We start from the raw sequence: 18916 nt of genomic DNA on the forward strand, positions 1-18916 counted from the left end.
GGCAGAGAAGCACTCCCGCAGGACAAACACCATTACCACTGTCCCACAAAACGCTTTTTCCACCCCGGGACCGATTACTAAACCTGCCTCAGACTTCTAATTTTGCTTTTTTTGTAAGAAATCGTAACCGACAGCTACAAAAGACATGCTGCTCTGCTTTTTTTTGTAATTGGACTGTACTTCAGCAGGGGGGGGGGGGCGGGACTACAGTTATCCCCCAGATGCCTTACCGTCCAGGAGCCCTGCAGGGTCACCAACCCCAGCTCTGCACACCCTGCAACCAGGAGGGATGGTCCCACTGGGACCTGCTTACCCCCAGGAGGATTTTGTTTTACTGATGCCTTTGATCTGCTAATCTGCTCTTCCTTTAGCTTTTTTTTATAGCTTTGTCAACATCTCAAGAAAAGGTGAAGACCGTAGGTTTTGCACCACCTCCATGTGCTGGAGACAAATACTGAGGAGATGCAGGTGGCACACTGGTCTAATAGGGGGTGCTCTACAAGTTTTTCCTCCGTCTCCATTTGCTGGAAGGGAGGCAAAACCCAGTCTGGATTGATCGGGGTACGTACAGGGAACTGACAAGTTTTCTGCATTGGGCTCCATCTATACCTTGCATCATTTGACTTTTGCTCTTGTTTTCCCTCCAGCTTACTCCCTCTGTAATGTCTGTCCAAACTGTATGATTTAAGTTTGCGATGTCCTAGTTCCTGCAGCGTGTTAGTCTGCAAAGTTTAATTTGTACATATATGGTCGTATCTTGTACCTTCAATAAGGTTATCCCTGCCTGTACCTCCTAGGTATTGTTTTTTACCTTCTTCCTTATGGCTTTCATTCTCTGCCGCTTGTTCTCTTCTCTCCTGCTCCCCTCCCCCATCCCTGTTTTTTGTATTTTCCGTCCTTTCAATTATATTGTAAACCGGCATGTTTCCACGAATGTCGGTAAAAAAGTTAATAAATCTGATGTCACCCATGTGTGAAGACTACCATACTGCTTGTTCTTGGAGAACATTTGTTTCTTAAACATTTTAAGACAGGTCACAGCTATCAACCCTTCAAGTCGGCTGTTCTAAAGATTTGGGCCTGCCACTGAGAAAGCAGAGTTGCTTACTTGTAACAGGTGTTCTCCCAGGACAGCAGGATGTAGTCCTCACATGTGGGTGAGGACACTGGACAGAGCCTTCGCACGGAAAACTTGTCAAAGTTTCTAGAACTCAACTGGCACACTGAGCATGCCATATTCCCTGTAGTCACAGGGGTCTCCCTTCAGTCTCGTTTGTAGCAAAAGGTGCAAGCGAAAAATAAAACTGTTTTGGACCCAACTCTGCAGGGTGGCGGGTGCGTTTCGTGAGGAAATTCTGCTGTCCTGGGAGATCACCTGTTACAGGTAAGCAACTCTGCTTTCTCCCAAGACAAGCAGGATGGCAGTCCTCACATGTGGGTGATTAGCAAGCTACAGGCAGACTCATTTGTGTTTGGAACAGCGTACACCTTATGCAACAGGAACAACTGGTGTACTGCTGGGAAAAGTGAGGCAGTCTGCAAATCACAGCAGGTGGATGTGGAAGGAGTTGAGATTATACTGGAAATAAGTTAAAGGATTGGCCAAATGCAGAGTCTTGACATCCTTCCTCGTCTAGGCAGTAGTGGGCTGCAAATGTGTGAAGAGAGCTCCATGTTGCAGCTTTGCAGATCTCAGCAATTTGTACTGAACGATAGTGTGCTACTGAGGTTGCCATGGCTCTTACTGAATTGTGCCTTCACTCGTCCCTGGAGAGGAAGGCCTGCTTTTTCACAGCAGAATTCAATAGTCTGCTAGCCAGTTGGAGAGAGTTTGTTTGCCCACTGCAACTCCTGGTTTGTTTTTGTCAAAACAAAGTTGGGTGGATTTCCTATGGACTGCAGTCTAGGTAAAATACAAGTGCATGTTTACAGTCCAAGGTGTATAAAACCCTCTCGCCTTGGTGAGAGTGAGGCCTTTGGAAAAATGTGGGCAAGACTATAGACTGATTCAAGTGGAAGTCAGTAACCACCTTGGGAAGGAATTTAGGGTGAGTAAGGAGGATCACTCAGTCATGTAGGAACCTGGTATAGAGTGAGTATGTGACAAGTGCTTGTAACTCACTAACCTTTTGAGCAGATGTAATGGCTACTAGGAAGAGAACTTTCCATGTAAAATGTATCACAGCCTGTTTCATTGAGAGATATTGGACCCACTTATCCCATGGGTCCTGGCAGAGCTCAGCATGGATCTTCCACAAGAAGTTCTCCCTCCAGATTTGGTGGACCCAGGCCTGGCAAGGTTACAAGGTCCCTGTAGAGGGGACTTGAGTTGTACAGGCCCCTCAAACCTACTCACAAGGGGTTGTGCTGTTACCAGGGCATCCCCAACTCCTTTGAGGTATGCTGAGATGGCACTGAGGTGTACCGTCACCGAAGAAGTCTGGAGACCAGAGTCTGAAAGGTGCCAGAGATAGTCTAAGAGTTGGAGTGGGGCAGGAAAAAGGGTAGATACCTTTTTGCGTGCACCATATGGTAAAGTTAGCTATTCCCTGAACCTGCTTCCAGAGATTCCTTTGATATTGTGTGTCATGTAAAGTTGGTATGCAGCTATGTGTGATACTAGCATAGAGCCCTGAAACATTTTGCGACCCAAAATGTCCAAAAGTTTTGGTGCTTGCCAGGAGGTGTTGAAGAGTGAGGGTGCAGACACCTGGCCTTTTTCTGTGCGGATTGAACTATCACTGACTGATGGGGTAGTTGTGGCCTTTGAAATCCAGGAATATGTTGGATTAGATAAGTGGATTCTGTCCTCCTATTCACTGGTTGAATAGTACAAGGATGCTCCCAGAGACTATGTTGGAGATCCACGAGCACCTCATGGACAGGGATAGCCATAACTTCCTTTGGAGCATCAAATTGGAGAACTTCCAATGTTTTATGGCGTCCCCTCCTCTGTAATCAGGTCAAAGGGGATTGTCTGACATTTCCTTTACAAAATTTGCAAAGGAGAGGTCTTCTGGGGGAGATTATCTCCTTTCTTCCGGAGGAGATGGTTCTGATAAGATGCCCTCCATGGATGTGTCTGTGTCAACATCTTCCTGTGTGTCAGGAAAGGTCTCTAGGTGAGATCCTGAAGGAGGGAAGGCGGCTGGTACTGTAGGAAGTGTTGGCACAGATGGATCCTTTGATGGCCTGGATGGAAGATGCGATGGCACAGATGGGGATTTCGGCAGCACCTTTGTCCCGAGAGCCCTGATGGACCAGGCAATGAAATCTGTGTAGAGAGGACTGGAGTCAGTGCCTTTGTCTTCTAAGGATCCCAGAATAGGTATCAGGTCTTCAGAGACTTTGTGGGTTGCTTTGGCATCAGTGGCCTAGGTTGTATCGGAAGGGCACTGATGAGTGTAATCTAGTCTGCTTAGCAGCAGCATAAGCATCGATGGCTCAGATGTCTGCATGGGGCTGGCATTGATGGCTGTTAAGTCTGAGCATTGAGCACTGCTTGGCAGATGAGACCATCCAGTTCCACCCTGAAAGCTGGTGTAGATATTGCAGCTACAGGGGGAGGCAGGCTATACGCTACTGACACCTCCACAGGAATTTGTGGGGGCTCAGTACCCGGCCAGGTATCTGTGGGGGATGACCTTGATTTCTCAGATGGAGAGGTAAGTTGGAGGCTTCTCTACCCGTGTCCTCTTCGCACTCAGCTTGATAGCCGAGGCAGATGTGGTGTCTGTCAGCACCGGGAGTAGACTTGTCTGTGCCGGTGTCTGTTTCCTTCGGTGCTCGGTCCAGTCTTTCTCCAGCACAGAGGAAGACCATGTGGATGCCTTAGATAGTCTGTGATATGGTCACCACTGCCCTGGTGCTCCCAGCGAGGTTTGACAGGTTTCTTTGAATATCCTGCCAGTGAAGACTGGGTGGATGGCGATGGAGTCAACTTGATTTTAAAAAGGGACTCCATCTTGTCGAGGTGAGCCAGCCTACCCTTTGGGGTCATCTGGGCACAAATTGGCTAGTGAGAAATGTGTGTTGAGCCAAGGCACAGCATACAGACATGTGGGTCGGTAATAGACATGGTTTAGGGACACTCCAGACATTTTCTAAAACCTGTTGCCATGATAGAAAAAGGGGGAGGCCCAAAAACAATCAATGGCCTGTGGACATTGAAAAAAAGGGGAGGCAGAAATTGACAAGACTGAAATTCACTCACTGAGCAAGAAAAACTGATGTCGCAATGGGAGACCCGTGTGAGGGAAGTTTTTGGAGAAGTAAACTTCAAGTATTCAGAGAGGAAAATAGAGAAAAATCAGAGCTCTGAACTACGAGGCAAACTGCAGTGTGGAAAAAAAAAAAAGACTGAAGGGAGACCCCTGTGGCTACAGGGATTATGTGTGCCAGTCAAAAGTTCTCTGTGATAGGGCTCCGTCCAGTGACATCACCCACATGTGAGGACTACCATCCTGCTTCTCCTGGGAGAATGCAGATTTCCAAATTTCACATAAGTGAACCTGCTTGAATGGCACTTCAAGCAGAACTTTCTGGGATGAGCACAAGGATTTAAAGGGACAATATAGCTTAATCATAGCTAAAATCTAGGAAGTTAATGGGCAAGTTCAAATTATGTACTAGCAAGCAGTTTTAAAATTCTAAATTAGGGAGCCAATGCAAGCTTGACAAAATGGGAGTTATATGTTCCCTGATTGAAAGACCAGATATGAGGCGAGCAGCCACATTCTGCAAGAGCTGCATGGACTTGATACACAGGCTGGGAGACCCAAAAATTGACAGACTACTGCAACATTCTAAGGCACTGGTTCTCAACCCTGTCCTGGGGACCCCCCCAGCCAGTTGGGTTTTCATGATATCCACAATGAATATGCATGAGATAAAATTTGCATACACTGCCTCCATAACATGCAAATTTTCTCTCATACATATTCATTGTGGATATCCTGAAAATCCGACTGGCTGGGGGGGTCCCCAGGACAGGGTTGAGAACCACTGTTCTAAGGGGATTATTCAATTCATTCAGAAAGTCAAATCTGGTGACCCTCTAAATTTGACTATTGGACCAGACAGCTACCTTGGCCACAAAGCAACAGACTTATTTAATCCATCTAGTTCTATAAGATCTGAACATTTGGATCTTTCAGAAATATGTATACTTACAGAATTCAACAAAAACATTTTTGTTCTCATCAAAAACAACTTCTTCAAAGTTTTTCCCAACGAGGACTTTGACAGGGTTCTTATCCCAGTCATCTGAGATATCCTGGCTCATCAGGTGGGGCTGGGAAGCAAAAGAGAAGCATAAGATGTCCTTACCAATACTGATGCAAGTACATACTCAAACACCCAGCTTTTGGTTTTTTTTTACCATGAAGATGCAAGATCTACGGTGAAATTACTTCTTACCTGATAATTTTGTTTCCTCAAAGTAAGGTAAGCCTGTCTACAGTGTGTTGTGCACTCCAACCAGTAGGTGGAGACAGAACAAAGACTCACTGATGTCACCTTAATATAGCTCTGCTCAGGCACTAGCCAGCCAGTATTTCTCCAAAAGCAAACTGTGGACACTAACCATTAATATCGCATCCCACAAACACTATTCAACTTAACCTTGTGGATTTTTTTTTTTTATACGGAAACTCTGGACTCAGCTCCACTAATAGTCCCTTAAGACACTCAGTATTTAGAAGAGGAACTCCCTTACCCAATTTGTGGGAGTCCAGTTGCACGAAAGATCCTGAACCTTTCTAGACAAGGTTCTAGTAACAGAAGAAGTCTGCCACCTCAAGGCAGCCCATCAGGAAGGTGGACTGGCTTGCCTTACTTCGAGGAAAGGAAATTCAGGTAAGCAAGCCAGTTCACACCCATGGGTAGGAGTTGCTGCTACAACCTCTGGCTATAAAACAGGGGCTTCTGAGGTCCCTGAAGGAACAAACTCCCCTGAGGATACTTCCTCCTAAGCTTCCACACTTGACACTGAGGGATCTCCTGGGACTAAGGACCCTCATATGGCATGCTGAGCAGATACAAAAGCTTCTTCCTGCACTGCTCCCCTGATGCCATGTCACACACTTCCTCTAAAAGCTGAGCAAATGTGACCCGAGTGCCTCAGCAGTTCCTGCCAATCAAAATGGCACCTGTCACGTGGCTTTGCTGGCTCTAAAGTTAGCCCCGCAGCCCTCAGGAACTTTGCGGCTGCGATCACAGCTGTCTGTTGCCCGGCTGCAAAAGATCATGTTGGCACCCACTCCCAGCAGTGCTCCAAGAGTGCTTTATTTTCCTCCAATAAACTTTCCATAGACAAAATCGGCAAGATAAAGGCAGGGACAGAGTAGAGGAAAGAAAGCAGGACCAGACATAGGACTATGCAGCAGGGCTGAGCCCAAGGCCTCCTTACCCTACCAGATCTCTTCTGCTGCCCAAAGGGCTAGGGCTGCAGCCTTCACTTCACCCTGTTTATTTCTGCTCATCTTCTGAGACTGGTTCTCAGATACTCAACTGAGGGAGGAAGCTACTGCTTTAGCCACAGGAGGTCAAACCAGCCTGTTCAATCCAGGCAGGGCAAGATCCACAAGCATGGATGCATGTCCATCACCTACTGGAGACAGAAAAACTGGCAGGCTGGTTTGGTGCTTGAGCAGAGCTATACAAGTGTGATGTCCGTGAGTCTGCTCTCCATCTCTACCTGCTGGTTGAGTGCACAACCCACAGGTGTGGTCTAGCTTGCCTGGATGAAGAGGAAGCATACTTTTAAAGGCTAATAAGTATTCCTTCTAGAGTTTTCATATCCTTAAGTACTAAAAAAAAAAAAGTTAAAGTATGAATTGCCACCTCTGCAAAGAAAGATTAAAGAAATGCTCTGCTTTCCACACAAGTCCTAGAAATGAAGGAAGACTTATTCTGGCTATTGCAGGGTTTACACTGCATTATGCTGGACATACCTTGACTTTACCCTCTATGAATTTGTTGCAGAATTCCTTGATGTTGTCAGCACTCAGATCATCTGACTCAGGCTTGTACTTTGTCATTTCCTCCTCTAATGTGATTAGGCGAACAGCTGGGCATTCCTCTTTCTTCAGGCCAAAGAACTCCAGGATACGCTGGTTATCAGTATGCTCACTGTCTATGAAGATGAAGAGTATCTTTGGCAAGAAAAAGTTTACAGTAATATTAAATGGGACAAAAGTCAGATTGTCAGATAAAGCCCCTATATATTCAGTCTGTGTTCAATAACACACAGGAAAAGGAAACTAGGGTAAAAATTATCCATATATGAAAACATTTTTATATATAGTAAACATTTTCTAAAGTGCAGAACATATCTTTCAGTTATAACTCATTAAAATCATCCATTGTACCTGAAGACTGGAGGGTAGCCAATATAACCCCCAATATTTAAAAAAGGCTCCAGGGGCGATCCGGGTAACTATAGACCAGTGAGCCTGACTTCAGAGCTGGGAAAAATAGTGGAAACTATTCTCAAGATCAAAATCTTAGAGCATATAGAAAGACATGGTTTAATGGAACAGTCAACATGGCTTTACCCAAGGCAAGTCTTGCCTCACAAATCTGCTTCACTTCTTTGAAGGAGTTAAACATGTGGATAAAGGTGAACCGGTAGATGTAGTATACTTGGATTTTCAGAAGGCGTTTGACAGAGTTCCTCATGAGAAGCTTCTAGGAAAAGTAAAAAGTCATGGGATAGGTGGCGATGTCCTTTCGTGGACTACAAACTGGCTAAGACAGGAAACAGTAGGATTAAATGGACAATTTTCTCAGTGAAAGGGAGTGGGCAGTGGAGTGCCTCAGGGATCTGTATTGGGACCCTTACCTTTCAATATATTTATAAATGATCTGGAAAGAAATACGAGTGAGAATCAAATTTGCAGATGACAAAATTGTTCAGAGTAGTTAAATCACAAGCAGATTGTGATAAAATGCAGGAAGACCTTGTGAGATTGAGACTGGAAAATTGGGCATCAAAATGGCAGATGAAATTTAATGTGGATAAGTGCAAGGTAATGCATATAGGGAAAAATAACCCATGCTATAGTTACACAATGTTGGGTTCCATATTAGGTGCTACAACCCAAGAAAGATCTAGGCGTCATAGTGGATAACACATTGAAATCTGTTCAGTGTGCTGCAGCAGTCAAAAAAGCAAACAGAATGTTGGGAATTAGAAAGGGAATGGTGAATAAAACGGAAAATGTCATAATGCCTCTGTATCGCTCCATGGTGAGACCGCACCTTAATACTGTGTACAATTCTGGTCACATCTCAAAAAAGATAGTTGTAATGGAGAAGGTACAGAGAATGGCTACCAAAATAAGGGGAATGGAACAGCTCCCCTATGAGGAAAGACTAAAGAGGTTAGGACTTTTCAACTTGGAGAAGAGACTGCTGAGGGGGGATATGATAGAGGTTTTTAAAATCATGAGAGGTCTAGAACAGGTAGATGTGAATCGGTTACTTACTCTTTCGGATAATAGAAAGACTAGGGGGCACTCCATGAAGTTAGCATGGGGCACATTTAAAACTAATCGGAGAAAGTTCTTTTTTACTCAAAGCCCAATTAAACTCTGGAATTTGTTGCCAGAGGATGTGGTTAGTGCAGTTAGTATAGCTGTGTTTAAAAAAGAATTGGATAAGTTCTTGGAGGAGAAGTCCATTACCTGCTATTAAGTTGACTTAGAAAATAGCCACTGCTATTACTAGCAACAGTAACATGGAATAGACTTAGTTTATGGGTACTTGCCAGATTCTTATGGCCTGGATTGGCCACTGTTGGAAACAGGATGCTGGGCTTGATGGATCCTTAAGTCTGGCCCAGTATAGGAAAATGAGTTCTTACCTGATAATTTTCGTTCCTGTAGTACCAAGGATCAGTCCAGACCATGGGTAAAGCCCCTGTTCCAACAGGTGGAGACAGACCAGAGTTCTGAGGCTTGCCCATATAAGGATGGAACCCACCCAGGAACCCTCACAGTATAACCATTGTCAAAGCAGAAAGGTATAAGATCAAGCAAGTAACAGGATAACTATAAATGTAATTTAAACCAACAGTACAATTGAATGAACTGTGTAAACTAGACGCTCTTGTATAACTACCCCTGATCGTAACTATGCTTCCAGTGCCTATAAGCAAAATCCAGGAAGACTATGCAGGAATCAAAGAAATCCTATAAGAAGGAAAAAAAGAAAAAATACCTGGAAAAAGATTAGAGCGGACAGAAAAGAACAGGCAGGTGTCTGGACTGATCCTTGGTACTACAGGAACGAAAATCACGTAAGAACTAATTTTCCTTTCCCTGTACGTACCAGGATAAGTCCAGGCCATGGGATGTCCCAAAGCTTTCTTACAAAGGGTGGGACCCAGATAGTCCCGCTCGAAGAACCTGCCAAAGGAACCAAAGACTGGAGCCTGATCAACGAGGCGGTTGAGACGAGCAAAAGCATGAAGGGATTTCCATGTAGCCGCTCTACAAATTTCCTGCAGCAACACAGATTGAGATTCTGCCCAAGAGGTCGCTTGAGAATGCAAAGAATGAGCTTTTAGGCCTTCAGAAACTGCTCGGCCCTTGCAAATGTAAGCAGAGGAAATCGCATCTTTCAACCAGTGAGTGATCGTAGCTTTAGAAGCTTGCTTCCCCCTGTTGGGTCCACTCCACAGGACAAAAAAAGATCAGACACGAAAATCATTGGTGACCTCAAGATAACGCAATAAGACTCGCTTAAGTTCAAGATGACTAAGATCACCACCACCAGAGGCTGCGATATCCTCTGGAGAAAAAGCAGGAAGTTCAATGGACTGGTTAATATGAAAAGACGAAATAACCTTAGGTAAGAAAGAAGTTATGGTCTTGAGACGCCCGAGTCAGAAAAACGCAAGAAAGGGTCTCTACAAGATAGAGCTTGAAACTCGGACACCCTCCTGGCTGAACAGATAGCAACCAGGAAAACAGTCTTGAGAGTCAAGTCTTTGAGAGTGGCAAGACGAAGAGGTTCGAACAGAGCCATACAAAGAGCTCAAAGAACCAAATTTAAACTCCACAAAGGACAAATAGACCAGATAGGTGGCTTTAGATGCTTAGTGCCTGAGAAAACGGACATCCGGATGAGAGGCTACCGGCTGACCTTCAATGGAACCCAGGAGGGAACCAAGTGTCGAGACCTGAACACTCAGGGAGCTGACCGAAAGACCCTTGGAGAAACCTCGCTGAAGAAAAGAGTACCACCACAACAGAAGGGGAATGAGCAGAAACTCCCAAATCCTTGCAGACGTTTTAAAAAACTTTCCAGACCTGGACATAGGTAAGCGAAGTTGACTGCTTACAAGTCCTAAGGAGGGTAGCAATAACCTCTTCCTTATATCCTGTCTCAAACGTCTGTTCAAAAGCCATCCACCTGGTTGAAAAATATGGGACCCCGACGCAGGAGATGGGGCAGATGACAAAGAGGGCCATCTGCAGTGAGATTCACTAGGTCCACGATCCACGGCTGTCGGGGGCCATGAGAATGACTGGTCCGCGATGGAGCTCCATTCTCCGAAGAACCTTCCCCACTAACGGCCACGGTGGGAACACAAAGAAGAACATCGGAGGGCCAGGGAAGAACCAGCGCATCCACTCCCTCTGAGCAATGCTCCCTCCACTGGCTGAAGAACTGGGGAGCCTTGGCGTTGGCTAGCGTCGCCATGAGGTCTAGGTGAGGGGGACCCCACCTGCGCATGATTAGATCCATCGCTACGTCTGACATCTCCCACTCGCCGGGACTGAGATGTTGTCGACTGAGGAAGTCTGCTTGGACATTCTCTTTGTCTGCTATGTGGGAAGCCACCAGGCGATCAAAGTGCCTCTCTGCCCAGAAAAAAAGCTTGCTGGCCTCTCGTGCCATTAGACTACTTTGAGTCCCCCCTTGTCGATTTATGTAAGCCACTGTGGTGGAATTGTCTGATAGCACTCGGACCACTTTGTGGCGAATCAGAGGAAGAAAAAACTTGAGGGCCAGGCGAACCGCTCGGGCTTCTAGACAACTGATGTGCCACCGAGACTGGGACAGGGACCAGAAACCTTGAGTCACATGGGATTGGCAGACAGCCCCCCCATCTGGAGAGGCTGGCATCTGTTGTTACTATGACCCAGGAGGGAGTCAAAAGAGGCATCCCCTTGAGAAGGTGAGCCAGGGAGAACCACCATTGTATATTGGCGATGGTAGAGTGAGAGGGAGAATCTTCTGATACTGTTCCGACGTAGACTTCCAACGGGACAACAATGCTCTCTGTAAGGGACACATATGAGCAAACGCCCAGGAGATGAGATCGATCGTGGAAGCCATGGTCCCTAGAACCTGCAGGTAATCCCATGCTGTGGGAAGCAGAAGAGTGACGAAAGTGTTCAACTGATCGATCAAGTTGAGTGTTCGCGAGTCCGAAAGAAAAACTTTCCCGACCCGAGTGTTGAAAAGAGCGCCCAGGAATTCTAGCTCTTGTGAGGGCTGAAGAGTGCTTTTGGAGTAGACGACTATCCAGCCGAGAGATGTGAGAAGGGCTAAAACTGTCTACTGCGAGCATGCAGAGAGCGGCGGACTTGGCCCTTAACCAATCGTCCAGGTAAGGATGGACTAAGATTCCTTCCCGGAGAGCTGCCGCAACGACTACCATGGTCTTGGTAAAAGTGCGGGGGGCGGTGGCAAGACCGAATGGGAGAACCCAAAACTGGAAGTGCTGGCCTAGGATCTGAAAACGAAGAAACTAAATAAAAATGTTCCTGACAAATGGGAATGTGAAAATAAGCCTCCATGAGATCTAGGGAAGCGAGGAACTCGCCGGGATGGACCGCCGCAATTACTGCCCGTAGAGTTTCCATCTTGAAACTGGGAACCTTGAGGGCCTGAATGGGGCAAAAGGAATCATCCTTTTTGGGAACAATGAAATAAATTGAATACTGGCCGGCACCTTGTTCTTGCACCGGAAAGATCGCTCCCAAATCCTGAAGTCTCAAAAGGGTGTGACAGACCGCAGGCAGTTTGCAAAGGCTACAAGGGGACATGATATATAGATCCGGCAGGTCCCTGGCAAACTAATGCGTAGCCGTATTCTATCACATCGAGGACCCAGAGATCGGAAGTGATTTTGGCCCACTCCGAGAAACCGAGAAAGACGCCCACCTAAGTTTTGTGCTGAATTTCATTGGGGAGCTGATTTAATGGTAGTGAGTTGCTGATTGCCATCTTGGAAACAGACGGCCATGAAAGGAATGGGACCAAGACTGGGACCTGGACACGCCTCCCCTGGGAAAGAAGCCGTGGGTTCTGCTAGCGTAACAGCAGTTCCCCCTGAAGCAGAGAGAGTCGGGGAAAAGACTTAAGACTGTTTGGGATGGTCCTCTGGCAGCTTATGGACTTTTTCACCCAAAGACTTAAGCTGTTCCAGGTCCTCACCAAAAAGCAACTTGCCCTTAAAAGGAAGAGTGCCCAACTGAGCCTTGGAAGAAGCATCAGCGGACCAATTGTGTAACCAGAGAAGACGCCTGGCTGAAAACACAGAAACCATAGCCTTAGCTTGGACCCGAAGCGAGTCATAAAGGGCATTGGCACCATAGGCTATAGCACCCTCTAAATGCTCAGCCTCCGCAGACGGGAGGTCCTGGGTGCTGAATAACTGTTGCATCCACCTAAGGCTTGCCCGCTGCATGAGACTGCTGCAAATAGTCACCCGGACTCCGAGCACTAAGACCTCAAAAATGAGTTTCAAATAAAATTCAAGCTTACGGTCTTGCACATCTCGCAATGCAGTAGCACCCACCATGGGAATGGTAGTACATTTTGTAACAGCAGTAACAGAAGAATCTACTTTAGGGATTTTTTAACATATCCAGGCAGTCCTCAGGAAGCGGGTATAGCTTATCCATAGCCCTACCAACTTGGAGGCCTGCCTCTGGGGACTCCCATTCCCCGAGGAGAAGCAGGCAGTGCATAGGGTGAAATGGGGGAAGTACGCGGTAATGCCCTGAGTCCCGCCAGGACCGGGTCTGCATTTGGTGTCATTGCAGCTGCCACAGAGTCATCTGGTGGGGCATCAATTCCCAACTCTTGGAGAACGAAGGGAATTCTTCCCGCTGAAATAAGTGCAGGACACGAGGGTCGTTGCCCTCCAGCGGGGGGGCTTGGGTCGTAGTATCAATATCCCCTAAATCAAGTGGGTCAGAGGGAGGTCTGCTGGGGGAGGGGGAACACCCAGAACCACCCGAACCCTAACCAGACCCTGCGGGTCCGGAACCATATCAGGAGACCGCACAGGGGGGGGGGAAACCACTGAGGGGGGTCTACCTCCTTTTGTAAACTTGCTAAGACTCATGTAATAAAAGCACAAAATCTGATGAAAAATGGGTCCATGCTGATTTTTTTGTGGGAGGGGGTGGGAGAGGTGAGGAGGTCTGAGCCATCCCCCCCGGGAGCGAACCGGGCTCAAATTGGGGGGGAAAAAAAAAAATCAGATCCCCAGCCCCCGGAGAAGCAGGAAGTGTTTCATCTGAAGCACCCAAAATGGCCGCCACTGACGCGTATTCCCGGGACGGGAACGGCTTTGAAATTCATCGGGGAGCCCTTCCCCGAGGTCTAAAAGGTGGCGGTTCAATAGAGGAGCCCTCACCCCTGAAATGCACCTTGAACATACCCCTTCGCAGGAGAGTCGGGAGGCCGACTCTCCACAGGCTAAACAGCAAGATGGCCGCGGCATAGAGCAGGGAAGCAGCCGCTAAGGTAATTAAAAACAGCTGAGCAGGGAGCCTATGAGGAGCTGGGTGGGAGATTGAACCCTGTTCCCTCCTCACAAACATGCCGATACAGTAAGGAGCGGTAGGAGAGGTGAGTTAGTGCCGGGCGCACCCACATTTGCCGCACGCACAGTCTGAATCACCTACTGCTCGATACTGTATTAAAATTGCATGCAAATACTAGCCGCGTCCATTTTACTGTATAGGCGCTTATACAGCGCCTTTACAGTATCCTGGGTGTGCTGGTACCTGTCATTTCAAATGACATTTGAAATGACAGGTACCAGGAAGTGGATACAGGAGAAGGGCTGACTGACCCCCTAACTCCTCCCCCTCTAGGAATCCTTCCTCTCAGGCTAGACCATCCTCCCCCTGACTCCCCCCAAACTTTCCACCAGCCCCCGCTCACCTGCCCTGGCCACGTCCATCTCACTTGCTGACAGCTCCGGAGCAGCCCCAGTCCTCTCCCCTCCTCCTGGGGCAGCCGGCGGTGGCGAGAGCGGCTTCGGCAGCCCGGGGCAGGATCGGGCGCTCCCCATGGCTCCCTATTCTCTAAAAGGTAATGCGTGCACGCCGTGACCTCTGACATCCAGTCAGGCGCTCAGGTCACGGCGTGCGACGTCAGAGGTCACAGCGTGCACGCATTACCTTTTAGAGAATAGGGAGCCATGGGGAGCGCCCGATCCTGCCCCGGGCTGCCGAAGCCGCTCTCGCCGCCGCCTGCCCCCAGGAGGGGAGAGAGGACTGGGGCTGCTCTGGAGCTGTCTGCGTGGGAGATGGACGCGGCCAGGGCAGGTGAGCGGGGGCTGGTGGAAAGTTTGCTTGGTCTTGTCCCAGGGAGTTTGGGGGGGGGTCAGGCAGTGAAGCGGGGCTGGTTGGGGCTGCTCCGTGGCCCGTGAAATTTCATCTCTGCTTGCCTGACGCTCCACACTAACGCAGGGGTGGGGGTAGGCGGTAAATTAGCAGGTTAAACGCGCGGCAAAACTGCAGGTTTAAAAAGCGATAATCGGGGCGTGCGTTACTGTATGGGAGGGAATAGCTAATCCGATCGTTTACATCTCATATACATGCCGCGGGCAGAAAGGGTTACCCGGGGATTTAAAGAGGCGGTAAGGATGGGTTAAAGGGGATAGTGAATCGCGGGTTGGACTAACGCGGCCAAATTGTGAGTAGAAAGCGGGTTAGAAGCAGGGTAACTGTGGCTGCACTTTACTGTATTGGCCTGAAAATAAACTGCTGCCTTTTGTTTGATTAAATAAAGTATATAAAATATATATTCTGTGAAAGTGAGGTTTTTTTTGTAAATAAATAATTCACAGAAGCAGGGGCATGAAAGTCATTCCTGAAGGCTCAACCGAGGCATGTGCATCTCGGGGCATGGCAGCAGTAAATGTGGGGAGAGGGACTGGCACCACCAGTATCACCCACACTAGGTCACCAGGAAGGGAACCTAGGCTGACAAATCAAGGGGCAAAACCCCCCTAGGAACCCCAAGAGCGAGGGAGACAAAACTGTCTGCCCTGACAGAAAACTGACAAAAAGAATTTTTTTTTAATAAAGTACTAAACTAAAAATGTACTTGCATGAGCTTGCCCCAGAGAAAGAAGGACTACAGAGGACAAGCTAAACAGGGAACCAAAGGGTGAGCTATTCCACCTGCTGGAGACAAATACTGAGGGTTCCTGGGTGGGTTCTGTCCTTATATGGGCTGCCCTCAGAACTCTGGTCTGTCTCCACCTGCTGGAACAGGGGCTTTACCCACAGTCTGGATGGATCCTGGTACGTACAGGGAAATAGCAATTTCTTATGTTATGTTCTAATTATGTCATTTCTACAGAGGCCAGAAGATGACAGGAGACTAGAAACATTGGCCTTAAATGGTTCCTACAACTTAATACCCAAGACATTCTTATTCTAGCAAGATGCATCAATGTACAAAGCCCCTCCCTGGTCTGAGAGCAGTATAACTGGAAGACCTTCTGCCAACCACCCATAAAGAACCCTACATAAGTAGTCACCTTTCCTTTGAAGCTTTCTGCTGCTTTCTTGAAGTTGTCCAGTTTATTCTGATAGTCTGAAGCACTCTTGGGCATGAACAGCAGGATGTGTGTTTTAATCTCCCCACCAAAGATTTTAGGTGCAGTCTAGTTTGTGGGTGAGGAAAAGGAGGAAAGAACAAGGACAATTATAAAAAAGTTAACTTTAAATTATAGTTGAGCATTGTGCAGCTAGATGACTTCATTTCTCTATGAAGAGTAGAGTCTGCCCTAGTCAACTTGCCCCAATTGTACAGAAGGCTATACCCCCCACTGAGGATCTATTAGTGGTAAGACTAACATAAGACATACAGTAATTACCTCAAAAAGGGCAGAGAAACAGACCTCAGAGGTATACTTGTACCTGTTCAGTGAATTCGATGACCAAGGGGAGTTGATTTGACTTTATGAAGTTAAGCACATTCTCCTTTGTGACTTCTCCATCAAAGGTGCTACGTCCTTCATCAAACTTGAAAGACAGGGAGAAAAAAAAAAAGACGTTGGAAAATACCGATCTGTTATGCCTAAGAAATAGACATTCAGCATTCCAGGCCAATAAGTTTCCTAGAAAAAGCCATATCAATCCTTTGTTGTATACAGGAGCTCACCAAATTTCAGTAGAGCTGGAATGTCTCAAATCTAGGAAGATTAAAATTTGTGAACTAATTTAAAGACTATTGTTCTAAGCAGTGTTAAATACATAATTTTCACAAAATTCATTAAAAAGGAAAATTGGTTCTTACCTAATTTTTTGTTCCTGTACCATAAATCAGTCCAGACTCCTGGGTTTTGCCTCCCCTCCAGCTGATGGAGAAAGTTTTATTGACACTGCCACTTAAGATGAGGTGCCTCAAAAGGGGCATGGGATAAACACTGTGGATCCCTAAAAGGATCAAGGATGGGATAAATAAAGCTTAACCGGCACTTAGCAGCAGTTACTACCCGTAAGAGAAACATGGGGTAACCTGCATGGAGAGCCTAGATGGACCATTTTGGTCTTTCTGCTGTCATTACTATGTTACTATTAGCCTGTACTCAAGCCAAAAAGATTCAAATAAGCCAGGCATACCCTGCCCCCCAAAACAAGCAGGGGGAAGAGGATAACCCTAAAATCAATCAAAACACCCTTACACAAAAACGTGTAGGATCAACAAAACCTGTGCCCTTCAGATAATACACAGAAAACAGACAAATCAAGTGGACTCTCCCACTACCCTTTGCCAGTCAAGGGTGGGTCTCAACTTCTGTGGTACTATAGGAACAAAAATTAGCAGGTAAGACCTTTCCTTTCCCTTATGTACCCAGATCAGTCCATACTCCTGGGATGTACCAAAGCTTCAAGTAGGGTAGGACTGGGAGAGTCCTGCTCACTCGCCCCAAAATTTCTGGGCCCCCGGGTCTGAACATCTAAACAATGTCTGGCAAAAGTGTGCAACGACTTCCAAGTAGCCACTCTACAGATCCCCTGGGGAAAGACTAATTAATGCTGAGCCCAAGAGGCTGCCTGAGAACGAATAGAATGCACCCATACCCCCTCCGGAACAGGGCGACCCTGACAAATATACACCGAATTAGCCTCTTTCAACTACCTTGCAATAGTAGCTTTTGACGCCTTGTGCCCTTTCTTGGCACTGTTCCACAACAAAAAAGATGGGCTGACATGCAGAAACTATTTGTGACCTCCCAAGTATCTCATCAAGGCTTGCTTGACATCTAAATGTAAATCTCTAGTGTGCTGCTCCAGTGAAAAGCATGGAAGTTTCACAGACTGACTAGGAAGGACACCACCTTGGGTAAATCCACAAGGAAATCCCCATCTGAGATTCTCAAAAAAAGGCTCCCTACAAGAAAGGGCTTGGAGCTCAGATGCCATGCGCAGAGCAGATTGCCACCAAAAGACCACTTTCAAAGTCAGATCCTTCATAGTTGCCTGCTGCAAAGGCTCGAAGGGGGGGGTGCACATAGGCTCTTTAAGACCACGTTAAGGTTCCAGGACGGGCACAGCTGTTTCACACCATGAAGAAAACGGACACCCAGAAGTGCCAAAAGCAATGACCCATGAACCCTGCCTTGGAAACAGCCTAGCGCCGCCACCTGGACCTTAAGAGAATTAAAGGACAGCCCCTATTGCCATACCATCCTGAAGGAAGGAGAAAACATGTCTCAGATGCTTGCCTAGGGTCCACCTGCCTACCAGAACACCAGGAATCAAACTCCATACTCTTGCATAGACCAGAAGTGGAGGTATTCCTAGACTGCATCTGAATAACCTTTTTCCTTCAGACGCTGCCTCTCAAAAGCCAAGCTGCTAGACAATCGATCTGCCTGATCTAAATAAATGGGTCCCTGATGCTGTAGGTTCGGTAGATGTGTGAGCCACAAGGGACCGTTCACTGCTAGGTTGACCAAGTCTGCGAACCATGGACGTCTTGGCCACTCAAATCATGTGGCCCAGATGAATCTATTCTCTGTAGAATTTTGCCCAAAGGCCAAGAAGGATACACAACAGGATGTCCATCGGCCAAGACAGAACCAAGGCATCCCACTCCCTCTGCTCCTCTCTCAGCGACTGAACACGGTGCTTTGGAATTTTGGAAGGTTGCCATCAAGTCTACGCATGGGAACCCCCACCGACGACAAACGGAGGGACATTGCTTCTGACAGTTCCACTCCCCAGTGTCCAGCTGGTGACTTATGAAATCCGCTTGCATGTTGTTTGAGCCCGCTATGTGCAAGGCTGCCAAGCGCTCTAGATACTGTTCTGCCCAATCTACCAAATGCCAGGCCTCCTGTGCCACTGAATGGCTTGGTACCTCCCTGGCGACTGCTATAAGCCACCATTGTTGCATTGTCCAACAAGACCCTCACCAGCCAACCCCTTACCAAGGGGAGAAATGCTAGCAGAGCCAAATGCACCATCCTGGTCTCTAAACAACTGATGGACCAGGAAGCTTCTTCTGAAGACCAGCAGCCTTGCATAGACTGATGCTGGCATACTGTACCCCAGCCAAAGAGAATGGCTGGGGTGGTAGCGATCATCCAGTTCAGGATATGTAGATCCACTCCCCAGCTCAACTTCTCAAGAGCCACCCT

At 47.3% G+C, this 18916-nt stretch overlaps 1 protein-coding gene across 1 annotated transcript in view; it reads right to left on the bottom strand.

Annotated features, from left to right (window-relative positions):
• P4HB (prolyl 4-hydroxylase subunit beta) overlaps positions 1–18916 on the bottom strand; it is a 70964-nt gene that overhangs the window by 8588 nt on the left and 43460 nt on the right. The window contains exons 5-8 of the mRNA XM_029599064.1: positions 16188–16292; positions 15806–15931; positions 6954–7154; positions 5173–5293 (exon numbers count right to left, since the gene is read on the bottom strand). Of these exons, the coding sequence (XP_029454924.1) occupies positions 5173–5293; positions 6954–7154; positions 15806–15931; positions 16188–16292 (553 nt within the window). The remainder of the gene's footprint in view (positions 1–5172; positions 5294–6953; positions 7155–15805; positions 15932–16187; positions 16293–18916) is intronic.

This window comes from Rhinatrema bivittatum, chromosome 4, assembly GCF_901001135.1.
Source record: "Rhinatrema bivittatum chromosome 4, aRhiBiv1.1, whole genome shotgun sequence".
Taxonomy (NCBI): Eukaryota; Metazoa; Chordata; class Amphibia; order Gymnophiona; family Rhinatrematidae; genus Rhinatrema; species Rhinatrema bivittatum.